This window comes from Panicum virgatum, chromosome 5N (genome assembly GCF_016808335.1).
Source record: "Panicum virgatum strain AP13 chromosome 5N, P.virgatum_v5, whole genome shotgun sequence".
NCBI lineage: Eukaryota > Viridiplantae > Streptophyta > Magnoliopsida > Poales > Poaceae > Panicum > Panicum virgatum.
In genome coordinates, this window is record NC_053149.1 from 62,379,752 (window position 1) to 62,395,606 (window position 15,855).

General features: G+C 45.9%; 3 protein-coding genes across 3 annotated transcripts; all 3 read right to left on the reverse strand.

Annotated features, from left to right (window-relative positions):
* Positions 1-537: 537 nt before the first annotated feature.
* LOC120672574 lies at positions 538-2,829 on the reverse strand. The gene has a single exon (XM_039953064.1). It carries the CDS (start codon positions 2,566-2,568, stop codon positions 829-831), a length of 1,740 nt encoding a protein of 579 aa, XP_039808998.1. The 5' UTR covers positions 2,569-2,829; the 3' UTR covers positions 538-828.
* Positions 2,830-3,378: 549 nt separating this feature from the next.
* LOC120672577 (zinc finger HIT domain-containing protein 3-like) lies at positions 3,379-7,461 on the reverse strand. Its single transcript, XM_039953066.1, has 8 exons — positions 7,181-7,461; positions 6,298-6,329; positions 5,884-5,949; positions 5,291-5,359; positions 4,939-5,049; positions 4,327-4,415; positions 3,904-3,954; positions 3,379-3,798 (listed from the first exon to the last, which is right to left on the reverse strand). Exons 1-8 carry the CDS (start codon positions 7,252-7,254, stop codon positions 3,769-3,771), a joined length of 522 nt encoding a protein of 173 aa, XP_039809000.1. The 5' UTR covers positions 7,255-7,461; the 3' UTR covers positions 3,379-3,768.
* A 4,524-nt stretch (positions 7,462-11,985) lies between these two features.
* On the reverse strand, positions 11,986-14,021 carry LOC120676317 (gibberellin 2-beta-dioxygenase 3-like). The gene is made up of 2 exons (XM_039957553.1): positions 13,069-14,021; positions 11,986-12,486 (listed from the first exon to the last, which is right to left on the reverse strand). The coding sequence occupies exons 1-2, from the start codon at positions 13,930-13,932 to the stop codon at positions 12,166-12,168; spliced, it is 1,185 nt and encodes a 394-aa protein (XP_039813487.1). The 5' UTR covers positions 13,933-14,021; the 3' UTR covers positions 11,986-12,165.
* Between the last annotated feature and the right edge of the window lie 1,834 nt (positions 14,022-15,855).

The window sequence follows — 15,855 nt, forward strand, 5'->3', positions numbered from 1 at the left end:
AAAGTCAGGTGCACAATGTTCAGAGAAAGCAGTGTTTGAACTTGTCAACGAATTGGTCAGAAAACTGCTAAGCCTGCCAAAGGTTATAGTGTGAAAGCTACGAGGCTCATTTACCTCCTCTCCTGCTCAATGAAAATAATGCTTAGTGCACACGTTCAAGGCAGGGCATTGCTTTCTCTGTAGCCCGAACCATCAGTAAGCACTGAACTGAATGATGTCATAATAGGAATAACTTCATTGATGTGATGGGGAAAGCACTCCATTCCAAATTCCAAATTATAGATCATTTTGGTTTTTCTAGGTACATATATTGTTTTTGCTATAACTTAGATAAACAGTTTTTGCAATACACTTAGATAAACGACAGTAACATATAAGATCAGTCATGTACCTTGTTCAAACGACAAAGGCAGTCCATTCCCATAGCTTCCACACATTTACTATATACAGTATGTTAATAGATCTCCCTAGGCTAAAAAACGTGCATACATAATCTCCATTTGAATGCCTAAGTTAACAAAATGATATTGCAAAGAATGCAGAATCAAGCATTCAATCTATGAACCAAAAAGTTGTTTCAAACAACACAGTTAAATTTCCACTATAGATGGCAAAAACAACTCGATTCTGAAATTAAAGGGGGGTACAGGCTACAGAGCAAACTGAGCAAGGAGCTGTTTCACTGATACCTATTAAACAGGTAAAAAGAAGAAACAACAACATGCTATAATGCAGCAGATAAGACCCCAAGTGATGAAATGCAACTGAAATAAGCAACAGAGGGCGGAGGCCAAGTGAGGTTTGGAACAACACTGATATCAAGAAGGTTCAGTTCATTCTCCGCCTCTTGTTCCGTTGGGCCCCCCCACCATCCACATCCAATGACCCTAAGGCATTGCTCCTCCCTCTCCTCCTCAGGGACCTCGAAGAACCTGCATTGCTAGGTTCTCCAGCACTCTCTGAGATACCAGCATCCCCCTGTATCACCGCAACAGTGCTTGAATTCGATGCTTGGTCTGCAGAAGGTGCTCCAGCAACATGAATTCCATCAACTGCTGGCTCATTATTCTGAGGATTTGATGATGAAGCAGATCCTCCAAATTGGCTTGGTGAAGCTATTCTTCTAAGGTCACTTATGGCACTTCTTCTAAGGTCACTCATGGCACTGGCCAGTCTTTCTGTGTTTGCAATGCCAATATAGGCAAGATGCTCCAGCAATTCAAATCTGTCTGATACACGTGGTGTTGAACCACGCCTCGATGATTCTGACGCATTGTTTCCTGTCAAACCAGTATCAGGGCTAGTGGAAGAACCATCAGGGCGGCTCTCAGCTTCTCTTTGCAGTCGTCTTGCTCTCATCCTTGTGGCCAATGCCAATCTGCTTAGGCGAGTAGCATGTTGAGCGCTGTCATTTATTTCCTGTGCAGCTGATTCAGACGGGCCTTCATACCTACTCACACTATTCATAATCTGCTGGTCCAGAAGGCGCCTCCATGATGACAGTATCCCATGCGCCTCACCAAGCCTTCTTGAGATTGGTCGCATATGGTGGAATTGCTGCCTGAAGCTTTCAAGGCGATTTCCATGTGGCCTCGGCGGGATCGTCGGACCTTGTGGCTTGCCATCTTCCAGAGTCTTTTCTCCATCCGAATTCCCTCTACCATATATAGGAGTAATATTTGCCTCCGTAACCTCGCCTTTGCAGACTGGGCATTCCTTGTGGTTGGAGTAAACATTCAACCACTGATACAAGCACGGCCAGCAGAATAGATGACCACAGGAAGTGACTACAGGCTCACTTGCCATCTCAAAGCATATGTTACACTCGAACGTGGCAGTCTTGCCTCGCTCCTCAATGGCCTCTTCCGAGGCACCTAATTCTGAGCCATTGGCAGCCACCTTATTCATTTCAGCAGTATCAACTGCAGGCTCATGCTGGGGCGCCGGTATAGGTATAGCGGCATCCAGCCCAGAAGGGCGAGCCTCGGAGCTGAGTGGTGGAAGGTCGGACCTGAACCGCCTCGTGCGAAGCCATCGGCTTCCAGTTTGCTCGAGCAACCGCCTGTACTGGGTGGCAGTTTCTGAGAGGAAAGATGAGGAGGCCGTTGACGAGGAAGGCCGGTCCTCCCACCCCAGCAATTCGCTGGCCCGCACCAGCGGCGGCGGCGGCGGCGGCTGGAAGGCGTACCCAAGTTCGTCTCGGAGCCCGGGGATGAGCGGCTCCGGAGGCGGCATGTTTTGAAGGCCGGGGGTGAGCGTGTCCGGAGGCGGCATGTACAGATGCGCGTCCGGAACAGGCGAGTCCTCGGGGTAGTAGGGGGAGTACACCTCTGGCGGCGGAGGGGAGAGGTCAGCGCGGGAGGGGGAGTACGGCGGGTGCAGGGCCTCCGGCGGCGGCGGCGGCGCGTCGACGGACGCGGCGGAGGAGGACGGGGAAGAGGGCATCGGGGTGCTGAGGGCGAGGTCGGAGCCGAGGTCAGAGCGGCGCGGGCGCGGGGCGCGGGGGAGACCGAGGTAAAGGTTCAGATCCATCCTCCTGCTGCTCCCCGCGGCCTCATCGGCTTCCATCCGACGGCGAGCCGCGCCCTAGAGCCCTGCCCCTCGCTTCCCGACCGGGCCGCCGCCTTGCCTTGCCGCCTCACCGATGCCGCGGTCTGCAGGAAGCAAACCCTATCTTGGCGCGCGGCCGCGGCGCCGGGGCCCAGGTCATGGGCGGAGGATCCTTCGCACGCCCTCGCAGGAGATAGCGAGCGGCAAAGCAGCAGGGCGCGGCCGCCGACGAGGAGGGGAGCGGCGGCGGCGAATGGGGGGGGGGGGGGGTGCAAGAGGTGGGGGGGCGGCAAGAGGCCCGAATAGGCGAGGGCGTGTTATATCTGCTGTCTGCTTTGTGTGTGCTGTCGCGGTGGAGGGGAAAGGGTATTCCATTTCCACGACAGTTAAAAACCGTAAACCAGGACAGAAACTGGTTAACCGCTTTTCCAAAAAAAAAAACTGGTTAACCGCTGGCCTTTTTGTTTTGTTTTTTTGAAGTAAAACCGCTGGCCTTTTCACCCGCTGTTTTACTCTCTTTTTACCTCCATTGCTCAACGGCCCAAAGGAACGAGGCAATGTGCCCTCTTGCTTCTCATGGAAAATTTTACCCGACGATAAGCGAGAACCTATTATGTACAAGATAAATGGAATTAGCCATTAGCCCTTTAGCAATATGCCTTCTGAAAGGGACGCTGAAAGGGACGTACTAGTAGGGTTTTTTTTTCCGTAAATCTAACTGCGGATTATTACGAAGGGCAAACGAGATCCAAATCCGAAATTCCTAGAGCAATGGCTCCATAAAATGATGCCAGGATGGAAACAAGATTTTCAGAAAACAAAAGGTCGAAAACAAAAGATTACGGCAAGAACTTTCGCAGGCATTGATCGTTCAACTTAGCTCACATCTGTCAAAGAGCACGAAGGAGAAATACAGTGGTCAGTGGAAGCATCCACCCATTATTTTTCTTCCCAGCATCCTCTCCAGAGTCAGTATAGAGTCGCTGTCTATACGACACTAATATAGAGCTTTGACAGGTCGCTGGACCGAAATGTAGGATGCTACCAACTAGGACATTTCTTTGGTAACTGAGATTTTTTGCAGCAACCATAAATTCCATTCACCAGGTAACCCCATCCTGGTAATGAAAAACAGAGATGAGGTGCTCTGATTTCCCTTGTTTACCTGGATGCCTCTATTTTCTCCAGCATCAGAGTTCCACCAAACAGGATAGGCGATCATTCTTGTGGACTGACAATGTCAAGAATCTGCAGCAGGAGTAATGTGGTTTATAAAAGTTTGGTTATTATGTTTAGAGTTTTTCCATGGAAATGAGATGATTAAAGGCGAGGCAAACTGAGATGGCTGGATACCTTATCGGTGAACTGGCGAAAAGCTTGACCTTCCATCACTTTCTCCAATACCTACAGACAAATTAATGAGAGGGTAGACATAGTGAATAAAAGAAAACTCCAAAAATCAAGAAATATATGTGAGTAGCTTAGACCCATATCTACTGCTGTCAATTTAAGTGGCATGGGCCTATTTGGATTTAGTCAACTATTCATATATATATCATAGTCATGACAAAGGATGAGAAATAGAGGTGAGGTTTACTATTCCCATGGGATGAAGGAAAGAATTCTACACCCACATTTGTTCTGAGTGTTTTGTTTTGAATCAGATGCACTATGATAGGTATGTCAAGTGCTATTTGGGCAGCTAGCAGAAGATATGAATACAAACACATTTCAAACTTAGCAATTTTCATAGGTGAATGAACTATGAAGACTGACCTTTTCTGGTTCCGAAGACCCATCAATTTTAAGTATCATTTTCTGCAGTTCAGGATCCCTCAGAGCATCTCGGATCTCTTTCACTTCCACTGTGAAAGATAGGAAGTTCATGTAAAGAAAACTGCACTTAGCCTTTGATAACTTGGACATTCATGAATTCAGCACTTGCATACTTCGAGCACTCCAGGTGAGGACGGTAGTTTACTAAACATCTTAAAGGGTGAATAAAGTAGCATTCTAGAAGACAAAGAAAATAATAAATGACATTACGCATCATGCGTGAAGGATCAGAACTTGTTTAATCATGGTTTGTGTAAGATATCCCATAAAAGTTTCCCTAGATTAGACGCTAAAGTAATATTCACGGATTGTTTCTATATATGTCAACAAAACTGCAACTGAGAATGTATACAACGGATCGAAAATGGGATGATGTTCGTTAAGTTGGAGTAAATGTATGAGATGTTGAGGGGGCATTCTGATTCTAGTATGATGCTAGTATCCTTCCTTTTAGTTATTTAATAACTAATCCACATTATTAACACAACATGAAGTACCTAAAAATGTAATACATAGTCAAACTTGGTGTCTTGGTGGTACGGCAGACCATACCTAAAGACATTAGTCTATTGTTATCAACAAGCCAGCTTGGGTCCTCAACTTCAAGAGCTTTTATAGGGCATACTGTATTTGGAGATTTTGCAGGGCATGTGGTGTTTGGTGCTGCAGAAAAACAAGGAGCTACAATTATTGCAAGCACATAAGGAGGCAATAACAGCATTATGTATTATACTTTAGATAACCATTTTAAATTAATTTGATTAAAGAGTTGGACGTGGTTGTTGGCGGTCCCGCAAACATTCATAATGGGAATATGATTATAGTATATTAAGCCTGACCTTAACCAATTTTAGTGAAAAATACTAAATGCAATTATGGAACAGTATGTTGTATAAGTATTTACATAAAGAGGGATGCGGATCCTTGTCATTAGGGCACTTTGTTCCATCTTCCACCAACCCAGAGCTCCGTGCTGCAAAAAATAGAATACATTACCATAGATTCTTATAGGTTGCGATAGGAATCATTCCAAGTATTACAAAACACCTTCAAGTACAGCATGGGCTCATAAACAGAGCATACTGGTTTGAGCCCTTTTATTTGGGTCAATAAATGCTGCAGATATTTCGGACACCAATAGTAATTTAGTAAGCAAGTTTTCTTCCTCTAACAAAATAAAGAGTAAGCAAGTTTTCTTCTAACAAAATAAATTACATTTGAAGCAAGAAATTACACTATGGTTGTCAAGAAAACATTAACTCCCTAATAGAACACCTGTACCCTATTGTTTAATGAACTAACAAAAGCTGATATCTACAGTTCTACACTCAAGGAAGTTGTCAAAGTGATAGGTAATAAATAGGGACAAGAGCATGCAAATAACAGTCAGGATTACACATCATACTCCTGTTGTAACTAGAATGAATCCCCGCTCCCCGGTACGTTAAGAAAGCAATTGCATCCTAATAATTATATCCCAAAAGCTAGAGCACTCACTAACTTCCTCCTGCAGCGGTGACTTGCTAATTTCTTCCTGAACCAATGTCTTTTGGCATGATTCCTCTGCAAAGAGAAAGCAATATTTAGCACCAAATCACAACTAATATTCATGAGACACCTGGATCTTATATACTTGATTGTTACAGCTTGCAAGCATGTTTCTACGGCTCTCAGAAACAATCAAACTTGGTGATTAGGGATGGGAGGGGGGGAGTTGAAAAGGAAGATCAAAGGGTTATCACAGTATAAAAAGCACTCAAAGGTACTCTTTAGTCTTGTCGAATATATTAAATCATTCAAAATTTTAGGTTGGCAAACTGCAAGCTACTCTTTAGTCTTGTAAGAGAAATATGAAACCACTGAAGAAATTTAAGGCTAACAGCAAGCAAGGTAAGGATAGCACAGAAGTACCTTTGTGTTTTTTAAAGCATGTGACAGAGCAGCTGCAAAGGATAATGAGATGGTATATTAGGCTCAGCTATTAAAAGAAAGGGGGGAAGGTTGACAAGTAATGCTTTCAGTTAATTTGGAGCATTCATGTAGATTTTTTGGGGCACAATTTTAAACAGACCTAAAGTGATAGCAAGTAAAAGAATGTGACTTGATTTAATTATCAGATGAGTTAAGAAAGACCAATTGCATTACCTGAAGGCTGAAACGTTTGGTGATATCCTTAAGTTGTGATTCTAAATAAAGGCTATCGGTAGGTTAAAAAAATGACACATGGTACAGACACTAGCTAAAGCCAAATTTGTGATACCTGACTCAGAGGGTCAAGTTTATGTTTCTTGCAGGTAAATGTCTGCACTACTTTCATTTAGGAAAAGTTGCAAACATTTACTTCGATTAATGTAGCATTTCTCAGTATGTGGTACTAATCTGCTCCAAATTCCCACCAAGCATAAGAAACATCAACCCAGCATTGTCATCGTAATGCTGGAATTGTAGGTATATTAGTTTCTTAACTGATTGTATGTACGGACAGTAAGCTAAAAGCAAACTTCAGTTGCTCATAATCCAGACAGGTCCAATCACTTTGTTCCATGAACCCTAGCCAACCGTTGCTCCTCCCACCCCCACCCCCCCCCCCCCAACCCAAGAAAAAAAACACAAGGCCAATCCATGAACCTCAGCAAGGAAATTGCACGAATACCGTAACGTTGGCCCGAATCAACGCCGAGTTAACCCAACCGAGATAGCCCAGATACTCTTCTACTGAAACACCAAGCCCTACGCTTGGCAAGAGCAGATATAACCACGCACTACGGCAGAGAAGGCTTGTGGGTAGACTCACTAGGGCGTGCGGCAGGAGGGGCACTTGTACTTTGACGACGCCTCCTTGCAGACGCTGCAGCTCCTACCTCCCATATCCTGAGTAAACTCCGCAGGAGCTCGTTCCCCAGGGGAAGCGGCGACCAGCACCGCCGTGCCTTCTTCAGGTGAAGTGGCGACCGCGGCAGGGGAGGATGGTGGTGGACTCCGATGGCCGCCGCCCGCCGACGGGTAGTATGTTGCTTGGGCTCGGCGGCGGGGCAATCCGCAACAGCTCCGCGCCCACGGAACGCGTGCGGGGCGTGGGCTGTAGCGCGCTTGGTTCGGCCCGTAAGATAGCTCTTCCTTTCTTTTTCTTGGTCTTATTTTTTTCAAAACTTCACTATATGACCTCTTAACTTTATTTTCTCCCTAATTTGGCCCTTCCTATGTTCAAAAATGTTTTTCAAAATGTTCTAAAGCATGTACCAATATCAATTTGGTTGTAAATATACAAATACGGATAAAATGATCTTTTCACGTGGCTGCTAACACCGTTAACATCTAAAACTAACGCAAGGAACAGATTAGGGAGCTTCCTACAAACAATCTTCTAAATGTTATTCTATTGCACTTGAATTCATCAGCAACAGTCAAGGACATATGGATGACTTACGTTTGTCATGTTTACTTCCCTGAGACGTAGTTCAATTTTCATAGAATTTGTGGCATGAAATGCTGCCTGAAATTTGACATGCCTCCTAATTAGGGATGGCAATGCGTACCCGAAATCCGAGTACCCGACGAGTTTTACCCGATAAGAAGATGGATATGAAATGACTTTTCGACCCGTGGGTACATTATTGGGCAAAATTCTATACCCGTCGGGTATGGCGGGTACGGGTGCGGATTTATACTACCCATACCCGTCTACCCGCGGGTAAGAAATACCCGCAGAAAGAACAAACGAACCTAAGTGCCTAACTCATTTTAGCTCATATGACATATGAATTTAGCTCAAATCCAATTAAACCCTCCTAGTATATATATTGTTGAACCCTCTCTAACTCATTTTAACCCATATAGCCCATTAGCTTATTGCAATGAAGCTTGGAATGATTTATTTTTCATGTGTATGTCTAATATTTATATGTAATACTCGAGTATGATTTCGGGTGTGGGTTACCCATTAAGTAAAAATTACCCGCGCGGGTACGGGTATGGAAGCATTTTCTTACCCGTATGCGGGTACGGGTAACCCAACGGGTAAAACTTAGTCCTAATGGATACGGGTATGGGTGGCCACTACCCGTCGGTATATATCCGTTGCCATCCCTACTCCTACCCTGCCAAAAGAGACACAAGAACGAAGGTAGAATACAGTCTACACTTCATCAGTGATTGAAATAAAGCATTGTAGACGAGAAAATAAAATGAAATCATCGGGAGCATTTGAGAGGCACAAATTTGAGATGTGAATGTGTTGACGCCTTTCAGGATCAACACACGAACGCACTCGAACGTGCGGCGCGAAGAGGCAGCTCGCTGCAGCGCCTCCTGCGTAGACCGGTCAGACCGGTCCCTTGGAGCGGTCAGACCGATCGCCGCCGGCAGAACGGTGACGAAGCCTACGAACGTTAGCCCGGGAAGACCCGTCGGGGCAGGCGCACATAGGGTTGTTCTAGGGTCAGCAGGCCACCTAGAACGCCCTCAATCGACGTAGAGACGACGGAGGAACAGCAAATAGTAGATTGGAAAAGTTAGGGCAAGAGAAAAGTAAAAAGATAAAAGTTGTATTGATTTGATCGATTGGATACCTAATCGGTCGTGACCCTTTATATTTATAGGGTGGGGTGGACTTATCCCGCAAGAAATCCTATTACAAGATCTAAATCTATTAAAATCCCTAGTTGTATTCGGATTCCACTTGGACCGGTCAGACCGGTCGACCCTACCGGTCAGACCGGTCGGCTGCTGCCGGACGGACTACAGCGTCTGACCGGTCAGACCGCTAGAGCGTACCGGTCAGACCGGTCGGTATTGTCAAATGCCAATTTTGGTTGTCAACATATGCCCCCTGTTCTTTGGCAAAGCTTGCGTGCCAAAGAACACTCTTCTGAACCAAAATTGTCTAAGGGCGATAACAATTTATCGGCCGTATCTTGCTTCTTCCTCAAGTTGATGATGAAACAACTTGTTTGGGCTTCCATACCTGCTTCATGGTCGCCGACCTTGTTGGTATAACCTCTGCTTGCTGTTCCATGGACTCTTTCTTACGCATCCTTTGCAGCCTCCTCTTTTGGGTGTGAGACAAACCTGAAGGACACCACTTCGGCTGTAGATATTTTGAATCTTGTTTTATGTTCTTCTCACACTCCTTGCTGCAATCAATGTTCTTTTTAACCAGATTATCGCTAATCGGTCTTTGTGAAGCAAAGCTCGGATATATAGAAGGATAATGAATATAATATAACTGCATGTGCATCCTACTGTAATCCAAAGGCATATAACAAGGATACCATCAATTCCATGGAGCAATCGGTCCATTAAATGAATTACCTTGGCTCAAACTCGATTGCTCTTGAGACGATGACGGATTTATATCCTTGACTTTGTCCGGCCGTTCCCTCTGCCTCTGGACGACTCCTTTCTTCTCATATTTGGCCAAGAGTTCTTTAAAACTCGGCCTTTCTTTTTCTTTCTTGTTTCTGGAATTCTTTCCAGAAATTCCAGATCGACCGGTCAGACCGGTCTCCAGACCGGTCAGACCGGTCTGAGCAGACCTGGCGCCCTTCTTCTGTTCTTGCCCCCCGAGCGTTGAATTCTTCAATGAATCTTCAGGGACCTTCTTTGCTGGAGCTTCCTGATAAGATTTCGAAGGCTCAGACCTTTCTTCACCAATGATTATATTTTTCCCTTTTGTTGATTCGGCTTGATTTGGCTGAATTAACACTTTAGGATTACTCAATTCAAGCACATGTGTATGTGCAGGGAAAGGATTCTGATCCACCTTCATTTGTGGAACAATTATTCGGCCTTCATTAACAACCGATTGAATCTGTCTCCGAAGCACATTACAATCATTAGTCGCATGAGAGAAAGTATTATGAAATTTGCAATAAGCTCGCCGCTTTAATTCTTCAAGCGGCGGTATGACATGCGACATCTTGATGTAACCATTCTTATTTAATTCATCAAATATCCTCTCACATTTGGATACATCAAAAGTAAATCTTTCTTGCCGATCTTTAGGAATCGGCTTAAGAGAACCGCAAGCGCAAGGTTTATCATTAGAGGACCAAACAAATTCAGCGGTATAAACATCTTTACCTTCATCGTCCGAACAATTGGAATCACACCCGAGCACATAAACAGGACGATTAGGTTTTTCATTGGACTTTTGAGAATCTCTAGCTTCTTTAGCTCGGTTGTTCTAGGGTCGGCAGGCCACCTAGAACGCCCTCAATCGACGTAGAGACGACGGAGGAACAGCAAATAGTAGATTGGAAAAGTTAGGGCAAGAGAAAAGTAAAAAGATAAAAGTTGTATTGATTTGATCGATTGGATACCTAATCGGCCGTGACCCTTTATATTTATAGGGTGGGGTGGACTTATCCCACAAGAAATCCTATTACAAGATCTAAATCTATTAAAATCCCTAGTTGTACTCGGATTCCACTTGGACCGGTCGACCCTACCGGTCAGACCGGTCGGCTGCTGCCGGACGGACTACAGCGTCTGACCGGTCAGACCGCTAGAGCGTACCGGTCAGACCGGTCGGTATTGTCAAATGCCAATTTTAGTTGTCAACAGAATGCTCACGCATGGCTCATCTATAGTGTTAAATTGGGGATCAATCTCATTGTCAGGATTACTGCCGGGCCACATCATTTCCTTTCCTTCAATCGCTCTATCCGCTGGCAGTGGCTGGTAGCTGGTGCTGATTTGTTTAAGAAAAAAGTATTGCTGGTTGGTGGCCGGTGGCTAATTTGGTGTGAGAAAAAAATACTACTGGCTGGCTGGTTGACAAACCAGCTAAACAGAACGATTTGTACACTTTTAGTTCAAAGTCGGAACCACAGGCCATGTGTAGTTAAACTCGGCTTCGATTCATTTTTATTTAACCGCTTCATGATCAAATTACATTTTTCATTTCTCCAAGATTTCTACAGGTGTAGTTGAGTTGTTGCTGGCAGATATACGAAATAAAGATTTTTTTTTGAGGAAAACTACGGCAACCCAAGGGTTGCCTGAACTTTATTGCATTATATAGACATTGTTACAAAAGATATTACAAAAGAAATTACAAAGATGTTACAAAGCCCAGCAGCTCAAGTGGGAGAAGGGGAAAGAAAAGAGAAAGGAACAGGAGAAAGCAAAAAGGCTCCTGATTACAACTAGTTACACAGAGAAAAAATTACTCCACTCAACTAATTTTAATCTTCCGGCAGAAGAAGAGCATCGGTTCGACCAAAGAACAAGATCTTCATGACATCTTCTCGACAGTAGGAGGTTACTCTCGTCTTCGTTCCTGAAAACTTTCAGGTTTCTGCATTTCCAAATGTTCCAAATAACACAGATGAGGATCGTGCTGGCAATTCTGCGGTCATTTTCCTGGAAAGGGTTGACTATCCAAAGTTGATCAACACCAAGTGCTTCCGGGAGGGAGGCAAGATCAAGGCCAATGAAAGTCCAGAAATTTCTGCTACGGGTGCAGCCGATGGAGAGCTGGAAACAATCTTCTTCGGCGGTACAGAACAGGCACTCTCCATTGTTGTGCATATACGAAATAAAGATACAAAGTGAAAGAGAAAAAAAAGAAAGAAAGTAATGCGAGGTGAAAGAAAGTAATGCGACGATGAGTTTCTCAGTTAAAATCAAGTCAGGCAATTCCTTGCTCATGTCGTGTACTCGTGCACAAACCATTCCAAAGCCAAACAGTAGATCACAACACAAAGTCACACATGACACATGAGTGTACATGGCACACAAACGAAAAGAACAAAGCTACAAATCATCCTAGCAATTTCATATCCGGTACCGGATCAATGGATCCTTGAACTGAAGCCGCTGGTGATACACTCTCCACGCATAGTCCTCCAGCAGGAAAGAGTGAAACCTCCATTCATCTCCGTCAGCTCCGGCATCATTTGCCTCGTCGTCCCGGTCGTCGTCGGCTTCTCCGGCGGCATTGGAGGGCGGGACCAAGGGCGAGATGATGTTGTCCAGAGACAGAGTGATGAGGACTGTCAGAGTTAAGCGGTCAGTCTCGCCATGCTGCGTGTCCATGGTTACGGAGTTGGGGCGAGCCATCCCTCTCACTTTCCTCAACTTGCCATTGCTCCACACCTAGCACGCGAGCCAAAAGAAATCATGGCAACAAAAGATGAGTGCTACTGCTTCCTGAAGAGTGAAGATTTGAGGAACAGCTCGTGTGATACATGATGGTCGCTTTTGCGTTTGAAAAGCGGGGACGCTTGACTAATTTATGTGTCTCTGCGCCAAATTGAGCGGTGATCGGTGAGTGATACACCAGCTGATGCAGACATGGGGCCTGATTGGCTAACCGGGTCAAAAATTAAAATTGAGTGGTGACCCTGAATTGCTGATGCGCAACCTACTTTAGAAACTGATGCCGTTGTGTATTTTCAAAAAAAGAAACTGATGCCGTTGATGCTCTCCGTATCTGAGTCTGGATTTTGTACGTTCTGTTGCAGTAGCACTAAAAACCTCTAGCGTGTACAAGAGCACTAAACTGGCATCTAATTTTTGACCAAACCAACAAGAATAGCAACAGTGCTTATGTAATATCTTCTATTGTTTGTTTTTTCTTAAGATTCTTAAGATCCTATTGCAAATTTCAGTTGGAATGTTCATTGGATATCCTGTGATTTTCACATTAGTCAAATTGAGAGAATTGCACGCAAGTACCTGAGCAATGTCGCCGATGGTGACAAGGAGCGCGCCGTCGCGGGCGCCAACTGCCACCCACTCGCCGCCGTCGTTCATCACCCAGCTCGCCGGTGCCGCTTCCTTCCCGGACGCCTCCCATTGGCAGTGAAGGCCGACGACGTACGGGTACGCCTTCACCTTCCCTGCGGCCGGAGGAGCAGTATCGCCGGCGGAGACCTTGGAAGCCCACACGAGGCACCTTGCCTTCCTCCTCCCCTCCGCGAACGGCTCCTCCCGGAATCCCGCGTCAGGGTACCCGGACAGCAGCGCCACCACCCGCATGCCCACGTCCCTCATCCGCCGCGCGTACTCCGCAGCAGCCGGGAGCGCGTCCATGTCCCCCTCGCAGGCGTCGAACACCACGGCGGGGTCGTTGGCGCCGCCGTCCGGGTCTTGCTCCTCCTCCTCCTCGGAGAATCCGAGCGTGCGAAGATTCGACTGTCCACGCGAGGACGCGTCGATTTGTGAGAGCTCGAAGAGCGCGGAGGACGGCAGCTCGGAAGGGAGGCCGTGCCCGGCGAGGTGGAAGTAGCCCACGTCGGCGGCGTCGCAGACGGCGCGCTGGTCGGGGTCCTCGAGCGAGACGAGAGGCGGGAGCGAGGGCGACGCCCGCGACCGAGCGACGAGTGGCGACCGGAGCTGCGGAGCCGGGGAGGAGAGGAGCAGGCGTTGCAGGAAAGCAGAGAGCGTGGCGTCCGTGCCCCCAGAGGCCACGGCGGACGGCCCCGCGTGGTGGTTCGATGGCGTTGGTGGCGGAGGGCCCGGAAGCGCGCTCCCTCCTGAGGCGGTTCTAGACATGGCGGTGGCTGTGGCGGCGGCGGCGGTGGAGGAGGAGGCGGCCATGGAGACGGCCGGAGCGGCGCAGGGAATCAGCGAAACAGAGCGGGTGCCTTTGGTGGGAATTGGGAAACGCGTGTGCTGGTTGCTGGGCGCCGTTTGCTGCGTGGGAATGAGGCGGCGCGCTTTATCTGAGTCGTGTTCGGTCTAGTTGTGTGGGCCCAGCTGCTGGCCCGGTGGTGGGCCACTTTTGCGGATTACAAGTGAAGCTGGCAAGTGGGCCGGAGCACGGCTCACAGAGTTACAGGGCTCCTCAACAACTCCCCTCAAATCACTGAATTTGTTGACACCGATTTTGACAAATCCGATGTAATCTGAATTATAAAAATTATCGGCTAGTGGCATAGGTGCGCTGGAGTCGTAGCAAGAAGGATCAAGCATGCATCGTTAGCAATCGACAAGTTTCTAATGGCGTCGGTTCTTCCAGGAAGTCTGGGAACATGGGCGAGCACACATGCACGTATATTAGGGAGGTGCTCCTAATTTGCATACACGGTGATTAAAGGTAGTGGCCCGATTAATTAACTACGAAGAAAGCTCGTGCATGCGAATCTGATTAGAATAAAGAGAAGGCAAGATTAAAGGAAAGACTTACACATGCAAGCAAGAGGTGATTGAATAAAGAAAGGGAAGGCTACGGCTGGAGTGCTGGTCCACGCCACGCGTAAGGGGTCTGGTTGGTCATACATATGGAATTATCTCTTCTCGTCGCCGGATCGGCAAAGGCTATTATTAGCAAGGATTTTACAGAAAGGGAATTAGAATCCGTGTATCTTAATATTATAGTTTGTTTAGATGTTTCTTTTCTAGCAAGTTTGGTGTGCCGTAACCGGATAGGATGTCTAGGCTATAAATATGTACTCCGTCCGTTGTAAAAGATTTATCACACGATCAACAAACAAACTCTACTTTTTACTTGCAATTTACTTTTCGGCGACTTCGCCATTTTTCTTTTCTTTTCGGCGAGTTCTTTCGAGTTGATCAAGGACGCCTCACATTCGAGCAACTTGATCTGCTGGTAAGTTTTCGTTTATCGAGTAAATCTGAACTTTAGCTTCCGGGCGTATCGCTGTCGCTTCGTTCAGATCTATTAAAAAATTATCGAATTATATTTAGGCTTTGACTTCCGGGCGTATCGCTGTCATCTCGTCTAGATTAATTAACAAATTACCCGTCTTCACGATTATTTAATCAGCTGTTAGTTCTCTTGTTTTCACATTAAATCTTGCAAAGCCGGTTAGATTGGTTGTAAGCTCAGCTTTGTTCAGATCCATACATTCGTGGGTTTGTGCATTGTTTTCTGGCACGTGTTGGTTTAGATCAAAGCCGTCTGTTGCATATCGATATCGGCAGCCTCTTGCCGATCTCCCTTAGATCGTTTTTAATACACGTTTATCTTACCCGATCTGTTATTGTTTTCTGTATCGGCAGAGCCTTGCCGATACGCCACCTGAGAGACATTCGGAATTTCAGCCGATACGCTCTCGGATTTTACTTTATTTATCCCTTGTCAATTGCAGGTCAAATTGACTGGCACGCTTGGTTGACTTTCCGGAGCTTGGCGAATACTTGCCCTCGGATTCCAGTGTGTTGATTTTTGCGTCAACAGAATTCTGCTGCTTTGTTTTTCTTTTGCATATTAATATTTCAACAAGAGCTGCTTTCTTCATTTTGCCAATGTGTAAAATATCTGAATACGTTCGTGATTCAGAGAAATATCTGCGTGAGACACACTTGGCCTCATTGATTACTTCATCCTTACTCCTTCCACTTTTAGTCTTTTACAAGGCATAATATAACATGGTAGGGTCTTCCAAATAAAACTTTGATCATTCATTTATCATATATTATATCACTTATGGCTATAAATTTATAATTATGGTAAAATATATCTGATTATGAATCCAATCATATAAAATTTATATTATA